General features: G+C 35.6%; 1 protein-coding gene across 1 annotated transcript in view; it reads left to right on the top strand.

Annotated features, from left to right (window-relative positions):
• The window catches only part of LOC117109910 (zonadhesin-like), a 38,128-nt gene extending 14,376 nt beyond the window's left edge, over positions 1-23,752 (top strand). The window contains exons 33-75 of the mRNA XM_033252379.1: positions 308-514; positions 623-730; positions 1,703-1,870; positions 2,033-2,143; positions 2,759-2,860; positions 3,039-3,143; positions 3,550-3,729; positions 4,059-4,169; positions 4,493-4,603; positions 4,713-4,829; positions 5,439-5,648; positions 5,796-5,903; positions 6,047-6,151; positions 6,309-6,413; positions 6,735-6,905; positions 7,278-7,367; positions 7,590-7,685; positions 7,955-8,062; positions 8,363-8,497; positions 9,197-9,304; positions 9,880-9,975; positions 10,205-10,309; positions 10,681-10,866; positions 11,182-11,325; positions 11,707-11,886; positions 12,279-12,446; positions 13,078-13,266; positions 13,602-13,847; positions 13,980-14,171; positions 14,332-14,532; positions 14,718-14,873; positions 15,113-15,247; positions 15,725-15,937; positions 16,475-16,630; positions 16,913-17,110; positions 17,606-17,758; positions 18,478-18,654; positions 19,477-19,623; positions 20,062-20,265; positions 21,121-21,330; positions 21,948-22,142; positions 22,671-22,799; positions 23,380-23,752. Of these exons, the coding sequence (XP_033108270.1) occupies positions 308-514; positions 623-730; positions 1,703-1,870; positions 2,033-2,143; positions 2,759-2,860; positions 3,039-3,143; positions 3,550-3,729; positions 4,059-4,169; positions 4,493-4,603; positions 4,713-4,829; positions 5,439-5,648; positions 5,796-5,903; positions 6,047-6,151; positions 6,309-6,413; positions 6,735-6,905; positions 7,278-7,367; positions 7,590-7,685; positions 7,955-8,062; positions 8,363-8,497; positions 9,197-9,304; positions 9,880-9,975; positions 10,205-10,309; positions 10,681-10,866; positions 11,182-11,325; positions 11,707-11,886; positions 12,279-12,446; positions 13,078-13,266; positions 13,602-13,847; positions 13,980-14,171; positions 14,332-14,532; positions 14,718-14,873; positions 15,113-15,247; positions 15,725-15,937; positions 16,475-16,630; positions 16,913-17,110; positions 17,606-17,758; positions 18,478-18,654; positions 19,477-19,623; positions 20,062-20,265; positions 21,121-21,330; positions 21,948-22,142; positions 22,671-22,799; positions 23,380-23,384 (6,341 nt within the window). The 3' untranslated portion in view covers positions 23,385-23,752. The remainder of the gene's footprint in view (positions 1-307; positions 515-622; positions 731-1,702; positions 1,871-2,032; positions 2,144-2,758; positions 2,861-3,038; positions 3,144-3,549; positions 3,730-4,058; positions 4,170-4,492; positions 4,604-4,712; positions 4,830-5,438; positions 5,649-5,795; positions 5,904-6,046; positions 6,152-6,308; positions 6,414-6,734; positions 6,906-7,277; positions 7,368-7,589; positions 7,686-7,954; positions 8,063-8,362; positions 8,498-9,196; positions 9,305-9,879; positions 9,976-10,204; positions 10,310-10,680; positions 10,867-11,181; positions 11,326-11,706; positions 11,887-12,278; positions 12,447-13,077; positions 13,267-13,601; positions 13,848-13,979; positions 14,172-14,331; positions 14,533-14,717; positions 14,874-15,112; positions 15,248-15,724; positions 15,938-16,474; positions 16,631-16,912; positions 17,111-17,605; positions 17,759-18,477; positions 18,655-19,476; positions 19,624-20,061; positions 20,266-21,120; positions 21,331-21,947; positions 22,143-22,670; positions 22,800-23,379) is intronic.
• The last annotated feature ends 2,056 nt before the right edge of the window (positions 23,753-25,808 follow it).

Below are 25,808 nucleotides of genomic sequence, written 5' to 3'. Positions count from 1 at the left end.
GAAGAATATTATTATATCATAGATATATAAAATGCGATATTTGTTTTTATTTCATGTAATACAATATGTACATTTAATTGGTAAAAACAGCCATTTATTGAACTGCCTTAACAGCAGATGCATATCCAAAAATTATACAAAATATTGTAACACTATGTGACAAGATAAATGAAAAAGTCAGTTGTATTACAGTGCAGTCAGATGGTTCTTCTCAAGTGAAGTGTGAGAATATTTCATGAATACTTTCATGCATAAACCGACCAATTGCGCTGTTTTTTAAAGAACAATTTTTCTATTTTAACATCAGGACCACAATGTACAGCAGTTACCCCAGAAGTGTGCCCCAAGATGTTAAGATGTCAGTTCGGTCTTCAAACCAATGATCAAGGCTGTGAAGTCTGCTTCTGTCGCCTACCAGCCCTCTGCAAATCTCTAAAAACTTGCAAAGTACAATGTGAAAATGGTTTTGCAACTGATAAGTATGGATGTGAAATTTGTGAATGCAAAGCAATAGGTAAGGTCATAATTGATAAACGACAGTCAACAATTGTACACAATATTTAGGACTTGGGAGGTAGTTCTGTAAACAGGTATTGTATAATATTTTGTTATTTTTCTTTAGGTCCAACTTGTACCCCTGTCACCAACTGCAATATTGCTCAAAATTGTGAGAATGGACTTGCCACTGACCCAGTAACCAGATGCGAAATCTGCAGTTGTAAGATGCCAAGTAAGTCTTAGGCTACGTTCAGACTTGGAGATAAGCCAGGCTTGAGTTAAGCCCGGCTTAACTTTGGCGGGCATTCACACTAGTGGGATTAGCCAGGCGCGAGAATTTGCATAATGAATTGAAACCAGGAAACGTGTTTCAAAATATTGCTCGCGAATTGTACGTTCGCTCACAGCGTACGTTACTGAATGCTGATTGGCCATTTTGTTACCCGAATTCAATGCAAGACCCCCTGCAACGATTAAAGCCCGGCTTAGAAAAGTTAAACACAGTGGCACGCCAGGCCTAGTTACTATAGGAACACAGCCCGGCTTGAGATAAGCCACCTAGTTCAGACTGGCACATAGATAAACCCGGTGAGTTAAGTCGGGTTTATGAACCTAGTCTGAACTAGGCCTCATTTTACTGAATTTAATTTCTGTCCAGGCTCAAATTTTATTTGACAAAACTTGTGATGACATCAGATCATGACTATGTATTGGCACATCATGACTATATATGGGCACATCATGACTATGTATAGGCATACAAAAGATTTGACAGTCTGGACAGGGCTTTAGGTTTATATTCCTTGGGAGTAGAAAGCATGTCAATGATGTAATGGTATGTTTCATGGTGCAAAATTTTTTATATCAGGTATGTTCGACCTGATTTCAATGTGGTCAGTCAGAAATGGTATGTTATTAATCAACATAAGGTTTTGTATTGAATGAGCTAATAAACATTAAATAATGTTTAAAATATGTACAACCATAAGCCCAGTGGCTATGGCTTTAAAGCCCCTCTGGTGCAGTCAGTCCCATAATCAGAGTGCTTTATTTAATGTTCTTTTGATCAACCGATAATTTCCCAATAATAAGGACAATGCCAATAAAGAACACATTGATGATCTTATCTTAAATACTAAAAAATAAAGGTATTAGTGACAAGTGGAAGCTTAATATTATTTCACTCTTTTCCCATCTAATTCAGGAGCACCAACATTCTATAATGAACCAAATGCTGGATCAAAGAACGTCCTCATCCCAGAGGTTAAGACATGCAGCTACTCACCACACCGCTCATGTTCTCTAGTGTGCAGTAATGGCTTTGCCACTGACTACAAGGGATGTGAAATTTGTATGTGCAAGGTCATTGATAGTAAGTACCTTTAGACATGTTTGCTGCTGTTCTTGCTCCTGTAGAGGTCCCACATCTCCTGCATGTCACAGGAATGTGTCCTGGAAATTGACAGACTCATGCACTGTCTTGAACCATAAAAAATCTTCCTTATTATATCTTTTTAATAACTTTTTTTGCCAGACACTGTATGTCCAGTTATCACTGAAGTAGTGTGTCCAATTATGAGGAGATGTGAATATGGCCTGGCAACCAATACTGATGGATGCAGCATCTGCGCATGCAAAGCACCAGGTAAGAACATTGTTGGATTGTAAAGGCCAACTCAGACAGCGTCATACGACGCAGCCCGACACGATTTGTTGTCGCGTCGAGTCTGTGTGAGTTAAACGCAGACGCGATGGTGTGCGTCGGTGGCAGTCGCGTCGTAGAATATTAAACATGTTTAATAATTCTCACGACGGCTTAAGACTGTCCCCGACGATAAATCGGGTCGGGCTGCGTCGGCCGGCTCTGTCTGAGTAGGCCTTTAGCTTACATAAATATTAAATATTAAATGAGATATTAAGCAAAATAAATTATGATTAGCCACAAGTTCGGGAATGTGAGCTCAGGAAAAATGCTGAAGTGCTTTGGTGTATTTACTACTTCAAAATGACTGCATATTCACGTAACATTGGTATCATTTCAAGATTCACTAGAGAAGCATCATGGTGTAATTGTTCAACATGCGGCTTAGTAATTGTTATTAGTATATGTTTGTGCATTCGGAACAGCCACTTTGTATATGATGATATTCCTCCATAAAGCCTTTTTTTCAGGAATAATTGTAATAATTTTTTTACTCAGTATTCTTTAATAGATGTTTGAAATAAATGTTTTTGTGAACCAACTTCTGCTCTCTTTCAGCCATGTGCAAGCCGGTTGATGCCTCCAACTGTAACCTCCGCTGTGAGTATGGTTATGCCACCGACACCTACGGTTGCAAGACATGTGCCTGCAAGAGCCAATGTGAGTACATGCTAAAAAATGAGCCCTGAGATGTTTCTACCTTTGGCATTATCCTTTAAGAACACCCCTAAGACAAAAATAGAACCGACTGATTGTCCCAGCATGGATTGATTTTGTATGTTATGATTTATATAAAACTTTATAGCTTTATACAATAAGTGTTGTTGTTTTATTGTAGCTATAACATGCGTACCTGTTACATCAGTGACCTGTCCACTCACCTGTACCCTTGGCCTGGCAACTGATTCCAATGGTTGCGAAATATGCAAGTGTAGAATGCCATGTAAGTAAACAAGTTCTTGATAAATAATGTAATCAATTTAGAAAGTCATTTAAACTAGATAGCAGGCACAAAAGTGTCATGATGCATGCCTACACACAGTCGAAACAACACAATATACTTGAGAACACTACTCCCTCACAGGTCCCCTGTACAAATACACTTTACATAAAACTGTCAATCACTCATAGTCCCCTAAAATACATCAAACACCAAACTCTCCCTAACAAATCCCTGACACTCACAGACCTCTGACGCATATGAAAACACACATTCTCTCAGAGACACCTGACATATCAAAACAAACACTTCCTCACAAACTCTTGACACATCAAAACATTCACTCCATCAAAAATTGTGTATGTCCAACTCTGCAAGTACTTGTTAGATATTATGACTTATTCTGTAGGTGTTGTCAAGACATTGAGTTTCCAGGTGCCAACTGATGCCCAGCCTAACGCTGTGATACCACAGAGCAGGTGGATCCCTAACCTCCGTTGCTTCAACCTCAACAACTGCCTTCGCACCTGTCCTTACGGATACGTCACCAACACCATGGGATGTGAAATTTGTCAATGCAGGAAACCACGTAAGTCTCTACTTTTAGTGAAGGCACTTGCCTTTTAATTTCATGATCTTGGGTTCAAATCATAAAAGAATCATTTTATTTACCACTATGAAACCCCCAAACTTGAAATTGTATAAAGACATAGCTTCAAAATAGTGGAGTAGCCATGTTAGTCTGATCTATACAATCAGTAGAAAAACACCTTAAAATTTTTGCCTGGTTTTTTGTTTTTTGTTTTTTTTTTTGACTGATGATGTAGCTTGTAATTTTGACAAGATTCAAAGAATAAGTGGTTTTTGTAATAACAATATTTCCAGTGTTTTAACTTGTGTTTGTATTTGGCCTTGTAGCATCTCAGTGCCAGACTGTATCAGTCACTAACTGCCCCATCAAAGAAACATGTCCTTATGGTCTGAGAACTGATGTAGATGGATGTGAAATCTGCTCTTGCAAACAACCAAGTAAGATCCCATCATTTACTTTTAGAAATAAATATGAATTAGAAATTGGAAAACTAATTTTTAATGTTACACTGAATTTTTTAAATTTTGTTAGTGTATTTTTTTTCATTTGAAAGAAAATTTATGTTAATGCAAGTCATAAATACCCCATTGAGTATAAGTTTGCTGTAGAATTACATGTAATATACATTTTTTAAATTTAATATTTATGTAAAAGAAAAACGAAACAAATGATGTCCACTAGTGCTGGCTCATACATAATAAGAATTTATTAGCGATTAAACCTTATTTTATATTTATACGTAATGTAATATTATTTACAGCTCCTTGCAGCTCGCTGCCCTCAACCAAGTGTACAACTGTCTGTTTGAATGGCTTTGCAACTGACACCGCTGGTTGCCCAGACTTCAGGTCATGCAAGTGCAAACGATCAGGTGATTGACAACTATTGTTGCTGTTGTTATTGTTGATTTTTGTTATTATTATGTTATTTATTAGCCTGTACAAAATAACAATTGTATTTTTTTCTTTCCTGATGATCAGCCAGCTCACGTGTATGTGATTCTAGAAGAGAGGAAATAAGAAACTGCAAGAAATCCTGTGCATATGGCTACGCTTCCAACACCTTCGGATGTCCAATTTGCAAATGCCAACAACCAAGTAAGCTCGTCTCAAAATTAATTACCCTTAATGAGTTTTAGCAATCTAAATTCAATTGAACATATTCTGATTATTGGGTCTGCGCAATTTGCTGACCGCAGAGCCTCACTGCTGTTCTTGTTCTTGTTACCAAAAATTTCAAAGCGTCCATTGTCTCCAGTTTTGAACGGACGTGCAGGAAATTTTGTACACATAAACTAAAGGTACACATAAACACATGGACCAGTGGGCGGTCGCTCTTGTATTAGTCTATTTTGTGAAAACTTAATTGCATAAACCGAATAATTGCCTTATTCCCCGAAACCGAACACCCCTTCAAATAGAATAGAAAAGGCCGACCCAGAGCGCCACATTCAAACAATAGTCCTCATTCCTTATTCGACGGTTTACGAATAAGGAGCTCACTTTGTGATTAAGATTGATACAGTCTACTTTACATGCATTTTTTGGAGATTGTGTAATTTTCGTAAAGTTACTTTCTACATGAAGATTTCTTGAATTATTTTTACTCTTGGAATTGTTAGGTTATATATAATTATTATATTATTTTATATTAATTTGAATTATTATGTACTTTTAATTAATTTTCATTTTTAATATTCTCTTCAGCCTCCAAAGAGCTTTCCAACAAAGTTACTGTTTCCAGAACAGTGTTCACAACCCCTAACAGGCTTCCAACAACATTCTACAATGGAGTCAATTCTGTGAATTCTGTCAACTGCCCATTGGTCAACACTGAATCTTGCTCTTTGACCTGTGACTATGGATACGCGACTGATTCCACAGGGTGTACAACTTGCAAATGTAGATCTAACCCAGGTCAGTTGAGAAACTTCTTGGCTGAGATCAGAAAAAAATATTTAGAAATAATCTTTTGGAACAGCAGCAACAGAGATAGTCGTAGACCAAAAAAGTGTGTTCCCATTTTGTTTTATTAATCAGATTTTTTCTAATTTCACCCATTAGCTACTTGCCTACAAATTACTGCTGAGATCTGCCCTCTGGTGTTGACGGCTAAATATGGCTTGGCTACAAGTGCTACTGGGTGCGACATGTGTCTCGCTCGCAGACCAAGTATGTAGTATTCTAAACTAGTATTAAAAACTTAATGGATATTTTTATATAGTATAATATTTTGATTTTCAACTATTTTTTCTTTTATAAAATTTATTTTCTGAATGTGAATCATCTCATAAGTTTGTCTTCCTTGTTCTCAGTGACTTGTAACCCTGTTAACAACCAGAATTGTGCCAACAACTGCTTGTATGGCCATGCCACTGACAACTTTGGATGTGAAGTCTGCAATATGTGTGCCAAACCACGTAAGTCAGATACCAGAAAGCTTTCATTTATCTACCTACATTCTGGAAGTCTTTAACATGATTGTTATATTGGCTCTAATAATTCAATATAGCATTATTTATTTACCATCTTCTGTTTCCTGTCTTTTGTAATTGTATTCCTTTTGTTTATTTGTAGCTGGTGAGTGCATTGGTATCCCGTCAACTTGCCAGAAGAACTGTAATTACGGATACGCCACCGACCCACAAGGATGTCCCATGTGCCTCTGCAGGAATCCACCTAGTAAGATACCAACAGAAAACATTTTAATAATTATTCTTTTTCTGTGAAGGGAAAAACCACAATGCATTTCATGGAACTGATGTCAGCTAATATTAGCTGTTTCCTGCTAACATTTTGATATCCCCAGTCTGTAGTGATTCTCACAGTGGTGTACAAATAACATCTGTAGAGGGCGCAAGTCACTGTGCTCAATCCTTGCAAAATTATATTGTTTTTCTGGCGACCAAAACAGCACCGTCCTTATAAATGCACTTGCAGCAGGGATATTAAATGATCAGCTGTGAAGATTTAAAACTTATTAAGTATTTTGTTTATCTTCAGGTTACAAGACATCTCGCATCGTCAACTTCAAGCCTACTACCACCCCAAAAACTCCAACAGTTGCAGCTCCTGCACCCACCTGCCCAGATCTTAACTGTGCTCTATCTTGCTCTCAAGGATATGCGACCGACCCAACAACTGGATGCGGACTCTGCAAGTGCAGCGGACTCAGTAGGTTTTCAACCATGGTTCTTTTTCTGTAAAGTGAACATTTCATAAAATTATAATTTCAGATGTATTTTGAATTAAAACAAAGAAAAAATAAAATTTTAACATTTATGGCGGAGATGACATGTAGTGGAATTACGTTTAAGGTGCTTATCTTCTGTTCACTGGGTTCTGGGTTAAAATCCTTTGAGACACCAAGATTTTTCTCATCATTAAAACCAACTCCACTACCTGGTCTGAAATTTGTTTAAAGCATCATGCTGAGTTGACCTAGTGGTGAGTCTCTCAATGTTTAATAACAATAACATACCTATAAAATTGATTGTAATAATTGATACGTCATTTACAACGAATACTTATCCAATATTTACTCAGATTGCCGTGAACGTGAGTGTGCCGGAAAATGCCCATTTGGAGTCGTCACAAACCGCAAAGGATGTCAAACATGTACATGCAAGAAACCAAGTATGACAAACTAATATTTCATCAATTAATTTGCTGTATCACTAAATACATGTTGCTTTTTAGGATTAGTAATTATTGATTACTAATTATTATTATAATTTTCATTTCCTTCAATATAATAAGTATTTTATAAATAACAAAAAATACCAATGTGAAGTAACATTTTATAGCAATAAACAGCTATATTCTGAAGTTTTTTATATTTTTTATTTATATCTTTAGTAACCTGCCAACCGCTATCCCAATGCAATTTGAACTGTCCACGGGGATATGCCACCAATGTCCATGGCTGTGAAGTGTGTTTGTGCAAGAAAAACTGTAAGTCAACCATAAGTTTAGCATTTCAATAACTACACTTTTAGAGGGCAGCATATTATGTAGTACCTCAGCTGGCTAAACAGGTGGTAAACACTGTGTGTTCACTGAACCATGAAGATCCTTGAATTGCTTTTTCAATTCTATCCAGTACTCTGTATTGTCATTACATATGCAGATCTACAACAGTCATTTTCAGGATACTTAACTTTTACTAAAGATTTTCTAGTGTATAAACTATGTTAAATTATTTGTTTATCTTGATCTTACAGTTGATGTGTGCCCAGAGCCGATGTGTGAGATAGATGAGACATTGAGATGTTCCTTTGGATATGCAACGGATGCTAATGGCTGTGAGATCTGTCAATGCAAGATGCCAGGTAAGTTTAAAGAACAGAAATCGTTGTGTTCTACCATTTAAGGAGTTTTTATTAATCTGTTCAAATTCTAGTCTCTTACAAGACAGTACTGTTTTGCTTTCTTGATTGACTTTGTGTCTCTTTCCATGTTTGTGAAGTTGGAAAGAGACAATATTCTTTGATCAAATATGTCTGATAAAACATTGTTTTTTATGTCTTTGTTTCTAAGGTCTGAAAAAAATGTATTTTTATATCTGTTTATGTATTAGTAATGATAGCTTTTTCATTATAATTGAATATTAATCCTTTCCTTATCAACAGTGATTTCTGTCATACCCATTAATGCCACACCTGTGAAGTGTACCCCACTAACTGGCTCCACCTGTAGTTTGAGCTGTCCCAATGGTTTTGCTACTGACACCACAGGTTGCGAAACTTGTCTATGCATCAAACCTGGTAAGATAGCACTGTCAACTATGACAATTGATGTTTTGTCAAGAGAGTAAACAATTAAGAATATTAGTTTTGGTAGACCATGCATTGGAAATTATTTCCCTCAAACACCTTGGTTGTAGATGTTCAGTGGTAAGTAAAATTACTCTGACCGTCATCCAGGTTCCTGAACTGTCTTAAAAAGCTCTGGCTTGCAACGGAAACAAAGTTACTTGTCTGTTACTGTCCAACGTAAACCTTGGTCATGACTGCTCTAGACTCAACTCTACTACTAGTACTAGCTAAGCAATCAAAGAGTGTGTCTTTCTTTGCATATTTCCTCAGTTTCAACAGCACCCATCGTCTTGTCATAGAGGTCGCAGTCCCCTTTACCATCAGCAGCGCGATGTTAAGTGGGCCTAGAGTTTGCACATCGCGACAGGTCAAAAACATGCTATTTTTTAGGGGAATAGTACTTTTTCAGGGGAATAGTACTTTCTATTGCCTGCTTCTTCACCAATCAGATGCTTAGAATTTATGTATGAGGTATATAAATGTTTCTACAGGTTGTTATATAATTATTATTTTCTGTTTTAGCTACTGGTTTCAGGGGAATAGGACTTTCTATTGCCCGCTTCTTAACCAATCAGATGCTTAGAATTTATGCATGAGGTATATAAATGTCTCTACAGGGTGTTATATAATTATTATTTTCTGTTTTAGCTACTGAGTGTGGAATAGCTGTCACTGATTGCTCCATTGCCAGTACATGTCCATATGGACTGGCGACTGATGACCTTGGGTGCACTGTTTGCAAGTGTAAAATGCCATGTAAGTACCTTAAGCTTTGTCCACTCTATCAAATTTTCTTTGAAAAAAACTGTTGTATGCCCATATATAGTCATGATGTGCATATATATATTCATGATGACATCACATCATGACCAAATTTAGACATGTTACATGTTTTTGTAAAAAATAGTCTGGAAAGGACTTCAGATACATGTTCAAATTTGCCACCAATTCTTTAATTAGTTTACATAAATGTGATGTATTTGGCTATATAACATTTTTTTGAGTGAAGCTGGAGCATGTTGGTTAACTGCCTGCCTTGCAATCCAAAAATCCTTGGTTCAAATCCAGTAAAATTCTGATTTTACTTCCTCATTTCTAACCTTGTAAATACTGAAGCTCTGTCCATTATTTATTTTACAAACAATATGATGTCATATTGAATCCATATATGGGCAAATCACATATATTGTCACATGAAAGACAACATGGAGTTTTTAGAGTATTAATTGTTTTTTATGTTATTGCAATGCATTTTGTATTTGCTGATTCAGTCATACTTAATTTTTTGAAAGAATATTAAACACAATTTTTTGTTTATTTACATACCATAGCTTTGTGTCAACCATTGCCAAGTAGCTGCAACGAGAACTGTGAGTTTGGAATAGCAACCAACAGGTTTGGCTGTGAAAAATGTGCCTGCAAAGAGTGTAAGTTTATAAGGATCTAAAAAACACATAAAAACATATATGGTAGTTCCAAAATATAAGCAGATTAAAATAAAACAAAACATAATTCTAAAATTATCTTTATTGATTTGTTTATTATAGCCAAGGTCATCAAGCCAATAATTCTGCTTAAAATGAACTTGTAAATTAAATGTTAGCAAGACTCTGATGTGAGTGTTTTGTAAGATATATTTAATTTATATCATTATAGATTCTCCTGGTGACTGTCCATCTTTGACTACCTGTACTTTGAATTGTCCTCTTGGTCTTGCTAGCAATAATGCCGGATGTGAGATTTGCAAGTGTAAATTCCCAAGTAAGTAAAATTTTTTTTTTCAATTAAATGGAATTAGGTAAATCATAACCTGTTTATGTATTACATTTAAACGCCCTCCCTCCTCCCTTGCCGAGATCTGTTATAAACTCGTAGCAAATGAGGAGATTGTTCATTAATGCAGGGCACATATAGACGAGCTAGTGCGAGTCCATTATTTTTCTTCTATATTAGGTAAGTTCCAAAGGAAACTTAGGCATTTATCTGTTTATCCAGGTAAATATCCCACTCATAGACTAACAACATCACTACTGATTTGTTTAATTTGTCCATTGAATTTAATTTGCAAAAAAGCAGAAAAAAGTTGATGTGATTATTAAATGAGTTATGCTTTTTTTTTTTTTTGCACTTAGCTTCAGCTATGGTGACAATGGTAAGCGAACTGACACCAGTACAGGATCCCAACCTGCCAACCACAGCTGGTGTCAATGTACTAGCTCCAGCCTCGCCCTGCTCTCCAATCCAGTGCTTTGTACATTGTCCTCATGGATTTGTCACTGATCCTGTAACCGGATGCGAAGTCTGTGAATGTCAGACAGGTAAGTGAACCCATCTCAGATTGCTTAGTGCTCTGTCCAGATTATCTTTAAATGATGATGTGCCTATATATGGTCATGATTGATGTCATCATGACCATATTTAGGCATGTCACATGTTTTTGATAGTCTAAACAGGGCTTAAAGCGCTGTCCACATTATCAAGTCTTTCCTTTACAAAAAAATTCAAAGTTGGTTGGTGGCAGCATAAACCAGTAAATCTGTGTAACTAGTCAGTAGTCCACAGAACACATTGCCATAGCAAAACAAAGTTTGCTGCCCTCTACAGATAGTAAATTTCAATATTTGTTTACTTAGCTCCAAGATTCACCTGCCCAGCTGTTCCCCGGACTACTCACAGTATGTGCGTGGACTTCTGTGCTTTGGACTCTGACTGTCCACCAAACGCCTTCTGTTGCTCCAATGGTTGTGGAAAGACTTGTTTAGCTGCAACATCCAATGGTAAGTTTCAAGTTGTTATCACCGACCTTGTGAGGTGACTTACTAGGTATGCTTATGAAATATTCTCATAGTGTTAAATGCATGTGGCCATATACTTACTGCATACTTGCAATGCATGTTGTTTATAATGCTATGTATTAAAATACTAAACATATTCTGTGGCAATGCCCTTCAAAAAATTCCAGCCTCTGGTCATCATTACTGGCCCAGTCCAGTTTCATTATAAGTGAACAGAGTGAATCTCTGGGATTAACAATGTCTTACAAGCCACTAAGGCTGGTTGAATGTTGATTGCATATGTACAGTAGTACATCACTCTTTTATTTGATATAAATTTAATCATTGTCCGTTCATAAAATTCTTTTATTGATTTTATTACAGAATGTATTGATGAAAATGGTGTGTCTCATGCTTCTGGCAAGGTGTGGATGCGTGATAGCTGTACTCGCTGCTCTTGCGACCAAGGTGTTACATCATGCTCTGCCTTTAAATGTGAACCAATCCCACAGGGATGCCAACCATTCTACATCACTGGACAATGCTGTCCCAGCTCAAACTGTCGTAAGTGTTAACTTTCTACGATCACTTTCTATAAGGAATAAAAGTTCTTGCTGTGCTTATATAAAATAAACTCTTACAAAAATGTGGGTTTTAAAAAAATATATTGTTCCAGAAAGTAATTTCCTCACCAAACATACCAATTACATTTATTGGTAATTTATTTAACATAATTGCTACATAGACCATGCCCGGTATTTTAAAACACATCAAAACACCACACTCTCCCTAACAAATTCCTGACACTCCAAAACACCCACTACCTCACAGAACTCTGACGCATATGAAAACACACATTCTCTCAGAAACCAAACTCTTGACACATCAAAACATATGGTTTCGGTGTGGTCTTGCACAACAACACAATGCACAAACTTTTTTTTGTCAAATTTCAGCTGACAAGGTATGTGTGAACCAAGGCACCTGGATTGAGGACACCTGTACTAACTGCACATGCGTTGATAACGCCGCAGTCTGCACCAAACAGTCGTGTCCAGAAATCAAACCTGGCTGCACTCCTGAATACGTTCGTGGAAAGTGTTGCCCTGACATGAAATGTCAAGGTCAGTTATTTCATTATGTTGTATTGCTATTATATAATAATAGTATTACATAGTAATTGTTTTAGTAATTTATTATATAGTAATGTCATTTATAATAGCATATTACAATATTGTTAGTGGTACCAAAAATGTGTTTATGCTGAAAAAGTATAAAATACACATGAAAAAAAAATATTGTTCCTTGTTGTAGTAAAATAAAAACAAACTAAAATGCCAACCCTGAATTTCGTAAAAATTGGGTCGGTTGGGCATGGCCAACACAATTATTTTGTTTTATTCGGCCTAATCCCTATGTTAATAATACAGTAACTTTAGTTCTGATATTACACATTAGAAAGAACAGTGAGTCGTTAATAAAACAAATTAATATGAGAAAAACAAACATTACATTGTAATCTATTAAAAAATTGTGGTTAACTCTCACTGAAAGCTGATGCAGAAACAATAAATAATGTTGCAAAGGTATTATTAAAGAATGCATTAATTTTTTTTTATGGAGGAATGACTTTGGTGAATATTAATTATCGCAATTTGCTTTTAGTTTCTGCGTACAAAGGAATGTACACACCCGCAGGGTTCTGTTTTTTTTAAATTTTTTTTATGGAATGTTTCTTGTTGAATGCTTTTAAAGGTTGTCGCTTGGGCAACGGACAGAGTATGCGTAATGGAGAAACATGGAACAAGGATAAGTGTACCACATGTCGCTGTGAGAATGGTAACTCGGTCTGCTCCTCCACAACATGTGAACAACCCAAGCCAGGATGTAAGGTTGTCAGCCTCGTCAATCAGTGCTGCCCTCGCATCACATGCCCAGCTGAAGGTAATCTACCATTTTACTGTTGTTAAAAAAAAATATAATGGACCTTCCCAGAGTGTCAATCAAACTGACCAATCAGAACAATGCCAGTACCCATGTCCTGTGGAATATATTTTAATCACTATAACATACTCCAAGTATCGAAATGCACACCATCGCGTCGGGATTCAATATTTTGACACCAATTATGTCATCATCAGGAATAGTGATTATAGTAGCTAAGCTGCACTATGTTGTATAAGTCCCTAACAGGAGTACACAGGTACAGTAACAATAGATGAAACATTGTAGAATGTGAAAAAAAAAAGAAAAACCGAATATATTTGTTTACTCCACAGGATCCAGTACATCTGCTGCCACCACAGTCGGTGAGCAGCCGTGCTATGCCCATCAGAAGACGGTGCCATCAATCAACTTCATGGGATTCTCCATTCCAATCACTGGCCACTTCTACCCATCGTGCACGTCTAATGGTTTCTATGAAGGTAAACAGTGCCACACCTCTACTGGGTTCTGCTGGTGCGCTGATCCATTTGGGGTGGAGATACCTAACACAAGAACTCAACATGGAGGCTTGGTCTGTGGTGAGTGAACATATTTTCTTTCGATTCATTATTTTTCAGATGGAGCACAGCATTCGTACCATAATGCGATGAAAATTTAACTCTATAACTCTCACCATTTAAAAAACATTTATCTTATTTCATGGTCTGTAGAACAATCCACTTGCGTTGATCACCTTGGCAAACAACGTATCCACGGAGATCAATGGAAACCAGACACATGTACCACATGTACCTGCGAATCTGGTCAGAATGCTTGTATGCCGGTTGAATGCCCCGTTGTTCCTCAAGGATGTGTCATCACCTCTACAGCAGGTTGCTGCCCAGAATTCACTTGTGGAGATGGTAGGTTTACAAAAATAGTTTTATTATTTTAATAGATTTATTTTGGGTGTTTAGTAATTTACCTCTCAAAAATAATGGAATCATCAGTCACACTAAGTGCAACTCATTCAAATAAATAAAGGAAATAATTATTACTATGTGTATATATATGTATCCATAGGCTGCACAGTAAATGGAATTCACTACGGTGTCGGAAGATACTGGAATGCTGACAACTGCCAGAGGTGTACCTGCCAGACCGGTGGTCAGCAACAGTGTGTCTCCCGTAGCTGCCAGGTGTTCAGTGACCCTATCCCGGTTGGTTGCCAAGCAGTCTGGACTGATGATATCTGCTGCCCTCGCTCTATTGTATGCAATGGAGGTAAAGTAGAAAATTTCCTTCTTTAGCTGAGAGTAGAAACTCTCAAAGCATGGCTTATAAGCCCCATGTCCATTGGCTCCTATCACAGTTAATTACTGTTGTACATAATGAAAATAATTATAAGATTGATTGTAATATTTTTTGTGGAGTAAATATTATTTAATTTGCATATCTCTCTTGTACAGAATGCCCCGCTGATAAGCCAAGGTCAACATGCATCGTAAACCCATGTGATACAACACAATGTCCACTGAACCCCAACGCTGTTTGTCGCCCCCATTACTGTGGAGGATGTAATGCTGTCTTCTACAATGTAAACAATGTTCCCGTAAAGTGTACAAGTAAGAAATGGTTGTATTATAAATATATCAATTTATTTTCATACAATTAAATGTAAATTAGATCTTAGAAATCCATATAAAATAACTTGGTAAAGCTCTTTCATAGTGTATCAAGATGTATTTGTGCCATTACTTAACCAGATTTAAACAAATTATTTTCCAAATGCTTACACATGCAAAAAATGATATATATTAATCCAAGAACATTTACTGAAGGAGCATCTTTGTTGTATATTTAGATTGTTTGTCAGCCACCGGCAGAATGTACCTTCCTGGTGAGGATTGGGTGGAAGGAAGTTGCCGACTGTGTGCCTGTGACATGGCCGGAAGATCCGTATGCTCCAACATATGCCAACTGCCATCTACTGCTGCCAGTAAGTTTATCATTTTAATACATCTACATGTATAGATACTGCTATGTTCAGAAAATATTCAGACGATAGGAAATGTATAGAGTATACTACACATAATCTAAATATAAAATAAATATTTTGAAAACCCCTTTACCACTGGTTTAATGGAACAGTTACTTTCAGTACATTAATACTTTGTCTCTTTATTTTGGTCTGCATAGTGATAGAATATATTTTTGTCCACATATTTTTATAACATAGGCCACTTGCCAGTTTGTCATCTAATTCTGCAGCTTATGTTAATATTGAGCTAGGATAAACATTAGGCAAACATTAAGCAAGATACTAATACAATTAACTGCAATATGCTGCCCTCGTGTGGCAGTAAAGTCCTAACAAGTCCCACCATCACTGATTAACATGCTTTTTCTCCAGATCTGAGATATTAATCCCTACCAGTTATTAAAATATTTCTTATAATTTGATTTTCTTTCTTAGATTCCCAAACTTGTGTGGATACTTCAGGCCAAGTGTACTTTGCTGGACAAAAATGGAACAACACCCAGTGCCAGACCTGCACATGTGAGGCCAATGGACAAATCACATGTCAGGCCAGGTGCTCATACTCACTCACTGACCCTCTACCAACTGGCTGTAGCTTCATCTGGACAGACGACAAGTGCTGTCCAGCACAGACAGTTTGTAATGGACGTAAGTATAGCCTATATTAAGTTCTACTTATGTGTCCAATTGATTGTGAAATCAGTCATATCATCGTCATTTTTATCCGATCATCATCATCATATCATCATCATAACCATCACTGTCAGTATCCTTCATCATTATCATTATAATCATCTATTATCATCATTATTGCCATCATTATTGTTATTGTTGTATTTATTATAGTTACTATTACTATTATTAATGTTACACAATTGAGCTGTATTTTGAGTATTATTAATGTTATTTTTATTAATAATCACTACTGTATTTGTATACTTTGCCTAACTCGAATAATTTCTAAGTCGATTATTTACATGCCATATTGTTGTGTGTTCCATTGGTCAGTAAGTCAAATTTTAACTAAGTCAAACAATTTTTCAATGCCATTTTGAATTTGACTTAAGCAAGTTCAGTGTATTAATATTTGATTGGAATACTCACTGTTATGGATCATATCATCTCTATATGTACAGAGATAGCTGTAGCTTCAGATGATTTGATGACATGTTTGTTTATATGCAGGTTGTCCAGCTGGTATTGAAACCACCCCATGCTTTATGAATCCATGCCGCTCTGCCCGCTGTCCACTGAACCGTGCTGCCCGATGCCGAAGTAACTACTGTGGTGGATGTAATGCAGTGTTTGTAAATGAAGAAAACGTTCCTGTTAAGTGTACCGGTATATACATGTTGTCATTACTAATTATGATTATTATTTCTTTATAATATATTAACAAAATTGGTATTATAAGTAGGCGAATGATGGTAGACATGCCAAAATAGGTACAAATAAGTTCAAATGTTTAGTAGATTTTTTCAGTATAGTTTAACTCCCATTTAGAATTATTTGTAGAGCTTTGCAGAAATCGTAATATGCAATCAGTATTTTTTTTCTTTCATTCCTTTTTGAGTTTCCATCTTTTTTTAATGTTTTTTGTTTTTTTTTCTCTCTTTTTATAAGAATGTGTATCCAGCTGGGGTAGAGAGTACACCAGTGGAAGTATGTGGATTGAAGATGGCTGTACAGAATGTCTTTGCAGCAGAGATGGAACTAAGACTTGCCGTGCCATTCAGTGTCCAACTACCACTGACCCCATTCCAAATGGTTGTCGTCTGGTGCCCTGTACCAACGGCTGCTGTAACCTCAAGGTTTCATGCGGTATGTGATTCCTAGTTATCTCTAAAATATTCAAAACTTGCCTATTTTGTTCTTGTTAGGTTTTCCATTTATTTCACTTTTGTTTTCTACCCTAACGCATAGGGACCATGTAGTATACGCTTTATAAATGCCTAACTATTACCCATAAAATACTGTAGTCTTAATTATTCTTCAAAAAACATTTTAGGATTATTTTTCATATTTCTTATGTAATGTAATTACTGTAGATTTGATATAGCACATAAATATTAAAACAAAAAATGCTCAATATCATCCATTTAGTTTTACTACTACATTTTGCCCATCTTTATTTTAATCTATCCCTTATTATTTTTAGTCAACAATATTCTTATGTTTTTCATCTGAATCTTCATTAATAATATTAATTATACATTTATTGAGTTCAGATTGTAAATATAAAAATAAAAATATTTAAAAAATAAAATATTCCTTAATATTTCAACATATGTTTTTTAATGTTCTTTTTTCTTATAGATTGTGAAGTAAGCACCGCTAATGTAAGAAGATGTGACGCATGTGCGACAGCCACCTGTCAATCTCATCCAAATGCTGTTTGTCGCACGAACACTTGTAATGGATGCAATGCTGTCTTCTATGACGAGTTCAACAAACCTGTCCATTGTCAATGTAAGATTCTTCAAATGTTTACTTCCTTCAATTATATCATTCAATAAGCTCGGTCATCTGGCCTTTAACAAAGTAAGTAAAGCAGCTTGATCCAGCAGACTCCCATGACCCATAGGAGACTTGGGAACCCCTTCTCTTTTCTTCCATTTACAATCATAAGAGGGAAGACACAAAAAAGCAGATTCTCTTCTGTGTTCCAAAAACCGAAAGAAAGATTTATTACATTAATTATGTCATCATCAGGTGATGACATAATTAATGTCGAAATATTGAATCCCAACACGGTGGTGTGTATTTCAATACTTGGAGTATGAATTATACTTTCTCTTCTGTGTTTTTGCCTTTGTTTTTTTGGCCTTTGTTTTATCTCTGTTTGTGAAGACATATCATTCACCATAATAAATTGATTGATTAATTGGTTGATTGATTAATTGATTGATTGATATTCATTAACAATTTGAGATTGTGTACAATCTGTTATTATTATCATTAATTTTAACCATTCTGCTAACAATGTATTCGGTAGTCATTGACATAAATTGGTTACGTTGACACATTTGCAAACGAGACTGTAGGACTAATAATGTTAAATAGTATTATTTACGCCTATATTGATGTGGAGAAATAAGTAAATAAATAAGAATCAGGGTACTTTTCTATGCTACATAATAGAAGGGAAAATCCCATTACATCATTCAATGTTTCTTTGACCACTTCAGATCTGTCTCCTCTTCATAACTGCCCTGCTGGGTTAGCTCATATGGAATGTTTTGTAAACCCTTGTGCTAATGCTCAGTGCCTGGCTCATCCAGATGCCCTCTGTCGACCCAACTACTGCGGCACTTGCCATCCAGAGTTCTTTGATGCCAACAAACAATTAGTGAATTGCGAACTCCGTAAGTAGTGTCTGTACGATAACCTTAATGTTTGTGTTTTGAATTTATTATTTAGAAGTATATTTCATGACATCTACTGTATTAACTGATATGGATGCCAAGTTTACACCTTTGGAAATAATAGAATTGTCTGCCTTATTGTTCATATAGGTAAAAATCACCACCATGAAATTATGTTGATGGCAGGGTAGTGATGGTGGTATGGGTGGTGATGATGGTTATGAGTTGACGATGGCGATGTAGGGGGTGAAGTGACTCAGTTTCAGTTTATTATTTCAAACAATGAATAGAATATGAGGACATGACATATGATAAGTTCAATAGAATAGCATTGTACAAAAATTAAAAATAACACTACAGTAATATGAATTAGAATATAAAACTTCACGATAAACATAGAAATATAAAAAGCGAAAATCATTGTTGTAGGTTTTGTTGTCTATTTTGTGAATGCTTACCTGGATGAACCGATATAAGCCAGATTCTTATTGAAACTTACGCAAAAAATAATGAAATCGTCTAACCCAGGCGTATATGTTACGTAACCAGCCTCAAATTTTCTTTTTGCCGTGAGCGAGTGAAGAGGGCCTTACCTTGTGAAAGAGAACAATAAGCCATGTGCATTCGTTGTTGTTTTAGCCTTGTGTAGCAGGATGTCATCCCAGAAGTCTTCTTGCTCTGTTTGTGGTGGGCTTATGGTACAACATCACCAACCAAATTAAATAAATAAATTAAAAGTAGAGTACAACGAAAATTATTTTTGTTGGTTTTGTTTTTTATTATATTGTTTCAGTTTTTCTTATTGTTTTTATTATTTTACAGAGCCTGAGTGCGCACGTTCCTGTATGTCCAATCCATGTGATACTGCTTCATGCTCAGACCATCCAACCGCCATTTGCAGACCAAATTATTGCGGAGGATGCGTCGCTGAATTCTTCGATGAAAACAATCGCCAGGTTACATGCGCAGGTCGGTCAAATATCATTTGTTTGAAAAATTACTAAACCGAATGCTCAAGTTAAACAATCTTACCCGGCTATTTAGATTTGCATTATTCATAATTATTCTTATAATAATTGTAATTCTGTAATTCACTATTATGTACCCTTATAGGAGTTCATAATAAACAAAGAATAAACATGAAATAAACAAGATACTAAAACAGTACAATGATATATTGTTATGTTTGTTACCTAGTAAAGGTCTACAATGTACTGTGTAGCTTTTAAATTCAATATTGTGAATTGATTATATTGTGAATTTTAAGTAAACTTCTTTATTAACCTTGAGTTAAAAATTAAAATAAAAAAATATTTATCTCACTAATTAACAAATACAGTACTGTACCTGCTTAATTGCTCTGTGTCTCAATGTATGACTTATAAATATAATGTTATACTTGTCTAGATTGCCCACCATCCAAACCAAAACACTGGTGCTTCTTTAACCCATGCGAAGGAGCTACCTGTTCCAACTATCCAGACGCGCTTTGCCGACCCAATTCCTGCGGTGGTTGCCATGCCGAGTTCTACAATATTAACAATCAAATAGTTGAATGTGCCATTGCTCCAGTTCAACAAATAATGATGACTACATCAATGCCATCCCAAGGTATCTATCAGAATATTATGATCATTATTAACATTATTATTAAAAATTCAAATCAATTTCTTTTAATTCTGAACTTTGAATTTGTTTTAAGAAATATGCAATACAGAAATAAAATGTTACTACGTGAATCCAAGCAGAACACACCACAAGCTTTTGTTCATACACTGCACTTTTAGTTAATGATAATTGAAGGGGTGCAACCAGCAATCCTTATCAAACAAAAGGCAACAGAACAAAAGAGCATGTTGGTATTACAATTAGACAATGGGAGAAGCATCTGGAAGGGATGATAACAAGATTGTTAATTAGAATCATTCTTTTAATGGACAAGAAAGCCACGATCATTGTTGAAGCCCTATCTTTATATTATAAGATGACCCACGTAGCTCTGCCCCATGAGTATTTTATTTAAAATGGATATGAGTGCTATAAAAGTATTTATTATTTTAATACCAACAGTTCTACATCTGAAAAAGATCCTCTGAAATACAAAATACAAGAAACTTAATAAGACAAAAATAGGCCCTCCAATCAGAGACCACCTTTGGGACCTGAAAAGTTGAAGTGATCTCTGGGTTTGGTCTTCAATTAGAGAGTTTGCTTTGTGTCAAAAGGTTATTTGGTTCTTTTAAAAAATGGCCTCGAATTAGAGGGGTCTCAAATTGGAGGGTGCACTGTGTACAGATAGTTCACCACAATACTTAATTAAAGTGCTGAAGCATAAAATTTGTTAAAGGTCAGTATTTTCTGCCCACATTTTTTTATTTAAACTATTCTAAACTTCACCCTTAAACTCCTTCCCTTTTACTACTAAATTATTATCATAATTTTATGTTATTTTATTTGATTTGTCAGTCAGTGGAAATCCTTGTGACCCAATGGCTGTTAAGTATTTGACCGATCCGATAGTGACCAGCTTCAACCCACGGTGTACATCAGATGGCTATTTCTCACCAAAGCAGTGTGACGGTCAAGGAGCTTGCTGGTGTACAGATCCAACTGGTCAGCAGGTCACAAGATACACCAACAGCCGCGCACAGGCCCTCAACTTGGAGTGTGCTCAAAGTAGGTTATATTCAAAGGTGGTGAGACAACCTATTTCTTATATACCACTGGTAGGCAAAGTGCGGCCCACTGACCCGAAAAACCCTATTTATGCAGCCCGCCAACCATTTTTGTCTAGAAATCCCTTTGTTTTTACGGCCAGACATCGACCATCAAGTAATGTTAGAACTGAATTGTGGTATAATTATGTAAAAGAAACTAAAATTCTTGGTATTTGGCTTCAAGACAACCTGGGATGAGATTGTCATGTTGATGCTATGATTAGAAATGTCAATAAGAAAATGTAATTAAATCATTAAAGAAATCAAGGTTTAATTTAAAGGAACTTACAACAATTTACTGTGATTACAATAGACAAGTATTTGAGAATGCCGATATCATTTGGCCAGCAGACTCTGGCTTAGAAAATGAATTTTTTGCCTGACAGATTTCAATATGGGGCCTGACGGCTGGGCCCTGGCCCACCATCTGTGTCTCACCACTGACGAAAATGTATTTCAACATGGGGCTATACACATGAAAATATTTTTATACAGTATTCATGCATGGAAAAAGACAAACATTTGAGGTTATCATCATGATTATCATCATCCTCACTAATATGTTTATGATTACAGGACCATGTCACCAAGCCCTTCTCGAAGCTCAAACTAATCTGAATCTTGGTGTGTCAGCCACATGGATTCCAGACTGTGATTCTGACGGTTCCTTTGAGGAAGAGCAGTGTAATGATGTTGAATGCTGGTGTGTTGAGCCAGATGGTGCTAAGATTCCATACTCAATGAAAGTGATTGGCCTAGAACTGAACTGTGGTGAGTATTTATTGGTTAATGATACGCAGCCTCATTACTGTATATAAGCGACAATCACATAATATTGATGTCTGAAAATGATATCCTAAATTTTTCTATTTGGACAAGACTTATTAAGACTTGGAATCAGCTACCAAAAATGTTGTTTGTTTGTTGCTGTTCTGGTTCTGTCAGATATAAAGTACTACGATATTGTTTCAGAATTGATGAGAATGATGATGATGATGACAACGACAATGATGAATAGAGGAGATGATAAGAATGATAAGAAAATGAAAACAAAAATAAAAAGAATGCTAAAAATAGTGATTAGAATGATGATAAAAATTATAAAAGGAATGACATAACAATAATATAGAGATGTATATATACCATTTTTACCTAGAGATGTAATGTAGTTATTGCTGATAAATTAATGCTGTACCTTGAAACAAAATATAAAATTCTAAATTTACTTTTAAAGAAAACGAAAGAGATGTTTTATGGAGTAGTTTGTGTTTCACTTGTTTTCTTCAATTTCTCTGACAGATGATATTTGTTTTGGTCAACTGCCGTCGTCCAGTGCATTCTGTACTATGAACGACATGTGTGATGCCAGTAGCTTCTGCCACAAACTAGAAGGCAAACGCCAAGGACGGTGCTGTAAAATCCCTAGAAGTGAGTCATCATTTACCTTGTACATACACATACTTTTTATATAAAGTATCTCTCGAGAGATTCTGTCTTGTTCACGAAGAGGGCGTATCACAATGATCCCAGGGGTCCCAAGTCTCCTGCAAGTCGCGGAGTCTCTGGGAATCGGGTCGGCAAAATAAAAGTAAATGTGTTGAGAAAGCTCATTTAACCAGATCACCTGGAGGGACATCTTGCAACTGAGGACCCTGATGATCTCAGTTTCACATTAGTGCATTGAATACTAGTGAAATCTGCATACTGTAGAGTGTAAAATCAATTGCTTCCAATTGGATTCAACAAAAGCACTAGTGGCCCAGTTGGTTAGGTGTCTGCTCCTTCGGACCTCATGGCAACTTGATTTTTAATTTTAACATGTTAACTCGGTGTTTATTGTTAACATTTGATTTTTATAGAAGATATGACAATATAATTTTTATTTAATGTTATTATGACATTATTTTTTATAGTTTTCAATATTTATCTATGCTATTGATGTTATACTATTGATGTTATATTTTAGAATAAGAATTTAACATTTATTCTAATCTTTTTCTCTTTACAGATTGAAAGAAGAATAATGCTACGTCTGGCTAAATCTTGCAAAATTGTTACAGTTAGATTCACACCGTGAATATAGAACACCAGAAGATATACTTAGATGTTTTTGTTAATAAATTTTGTTTAAAATAAATGTAGACTATAGATAGAAGAGATAGTAGAATGAGTCTGTTTCACTTCCATTTTAAATTACAATATTCGATTGTTATAAAACCTATTGTGTGTATGTCGTGGAGACTGGTATAGCGCCACCTATGGCTCTGACTGCACGATTTGGTTGACGTTTTATGTCAAAATTAGGCAATCTGATTTTGTCGATCTAAAGCGGAATGTGTTGTTGAAAATATCTGCAGGATTAATAAATAAACGAAAGTCAAGGATTGTGTTTGTTTTTATTTTGTTATTTTAACCTGAGTAATTCAATCATAGAGCTAATAAATGGTTCTATACCTCTGAACACTTTAATGTATAGTACAGATTAATTTATAAACAGTTTCTGAGCTAGTGTGCAGGGGCTGGTTTAGGGAGAGGGGAGGATAGGCACATTCCCCGGTTTTACTACTTTCGTCACTAATTTTTTAACAGCAAAAGATACAAAGTGGAATACCAATACTATATTATTATGTTACAATATATCGTAATAGCATAAATAAACTTAACACGAATAATACCATGTTATGTCGATTTCTGTATAATTACATTGCATCTAGGCCTATATATGAAATGGGGGGCCTCCTCGTTTAAAAAAATATTTGGATCCACCCTGGAGGGTCCAGGGGCAGGCCCCATTAACAAAACCTGTTCCCCTCAAAATAACTATTTCCATGGTGAGGCTGAGGGGTTGTGCATCCCTAGTCAATGATCCTGAACATTTTTGACTGGAAATCTCTGGTGCCACCACAATTTATAAGGCGAAATACGTTTTCCACCGAGTCCTTTCTTCAGTCAATTCAGTTGCTTCGTAACAAGCCATCAAAGCTATCATTCACCAATCATACATTAACGATCAATACAAAAAGGTATATGGTGCCATAATATAAATCAAATGCATTAATAGTTTACTAATTAATAGCTATCTATGATAGATATTTATCAAAGCTCAAATAATTCTGTCTGGCATCTAGTATTGTTTTTATTATTGGTTTACTCTCAGATAGAGTATTTGTTACAATAAATGGAGTGAAGGAATACTATAGTTTATTGAGGTTGAAATTGAGGGATGGAGGTGGGAGTTGGAATTGAATGGGATGAATTCCATCTTTTGTAACAGTTCAGTAACGAATCTTAAACCCAGGCCCAGAGGAAATATTTTTTTTCTTATTTTTTTTATTCTTAAAAAAATGATTTTTCCCTATGAATATATATTATAATATAATTATGCTTGTGGTACACACCGTTCTGAAAAGAACTGTTGTTTTGTTGAGAATTAAAATTATCATGTACAGTACTTAGTTATTAATAATATTGAAATATACTAAATACGAACAACTGAGACAAGCAACAAGAGAAGCGTTCAAATTTGGGGAAAATGAACAAAGAGGCATGAAAAGACAAAAAATACAATAAAAAAAATATTGCACAACAGACCAAGCAAAGGGACAACAAAAGTTACTGATAATTATTGAAAAATTGTTTTTTTTAATTGTACAGTACTACAAAAGAATTAACTGATTGAACAGATAGCAAGTACAATTAAATTGCTAAATATAAGATTGTAAGGGGAAATTAATTTATACAGCAGTAGTAGGCCTATATAAGAATGATATACTAGATTATGTAATTCTTATAGTATGATATATTGTACATCTGATTTTTCTAAGACAAAAACATGATGCGTTTAATGAGATATATTTCAGAATTGGGGGGGGGGGTGAAAGAGGGTGGATACTACTCCGCGAAGTCAGTCAGTCTTCCCTAGTATTACTCATTATACCAAAGTCTTATTTTGCGCTTAGTGGAAAGTAACTTAACAAAGAGACTGCCAGCATCAGTAAATTTGTGAGCACTACTTTAGTTTATTTGATACATAACTGTTAATCGTCGACGAAACAAACAATAACGGTAGGCATAATTAGGCATAAAAACCGTGTTAAAGCCGGTACCAGTTTATAAATGAACAGGCATTCGTTAGGGTTTTCTAGTAGATATCAGTGACGTATCAAAGGGAGTGCTCACTATGAGCACAGTACTATACTAAACAAACGGAAATCATAATTCAAGACATGGCGCAATTCATTCTGTCATGGATATTTGTGCTGTACAAATGTTGACTGATTGATATTAATACAGTACTGCGGTGTATGATGCAACGCAGTAGACTAGATTTATCGGTACACAATATGGTCAGACCATCCAGAAAACAATTATAAATCGTATATGTTAGAAATCGTTGTTACGATCGGATTAGACCACGTGTGCCATCCTCCGGTCATC

The sequence above is a fragment of the Anneissia japonica genome, unplaced genomic scaffold, assembly GCF_011630105.1.
Source record: "Anneissia japonica isolate Jap-2015-1 unplaced genomic scaffold, ASM1163010v1 scaffold585_len4108843_cov191, whole genome shotgun sequence".
NCBI lineage: Eukaryota > Metazoa > Echinodermata > Crinoidea > Comatulida > Comatulidae > Anneissia > Anneissia japonica.
Note: the sequence above shows the minus strand (reverse complement) of the source record. Positions and strands in the feature narration are given on the sequence as shown.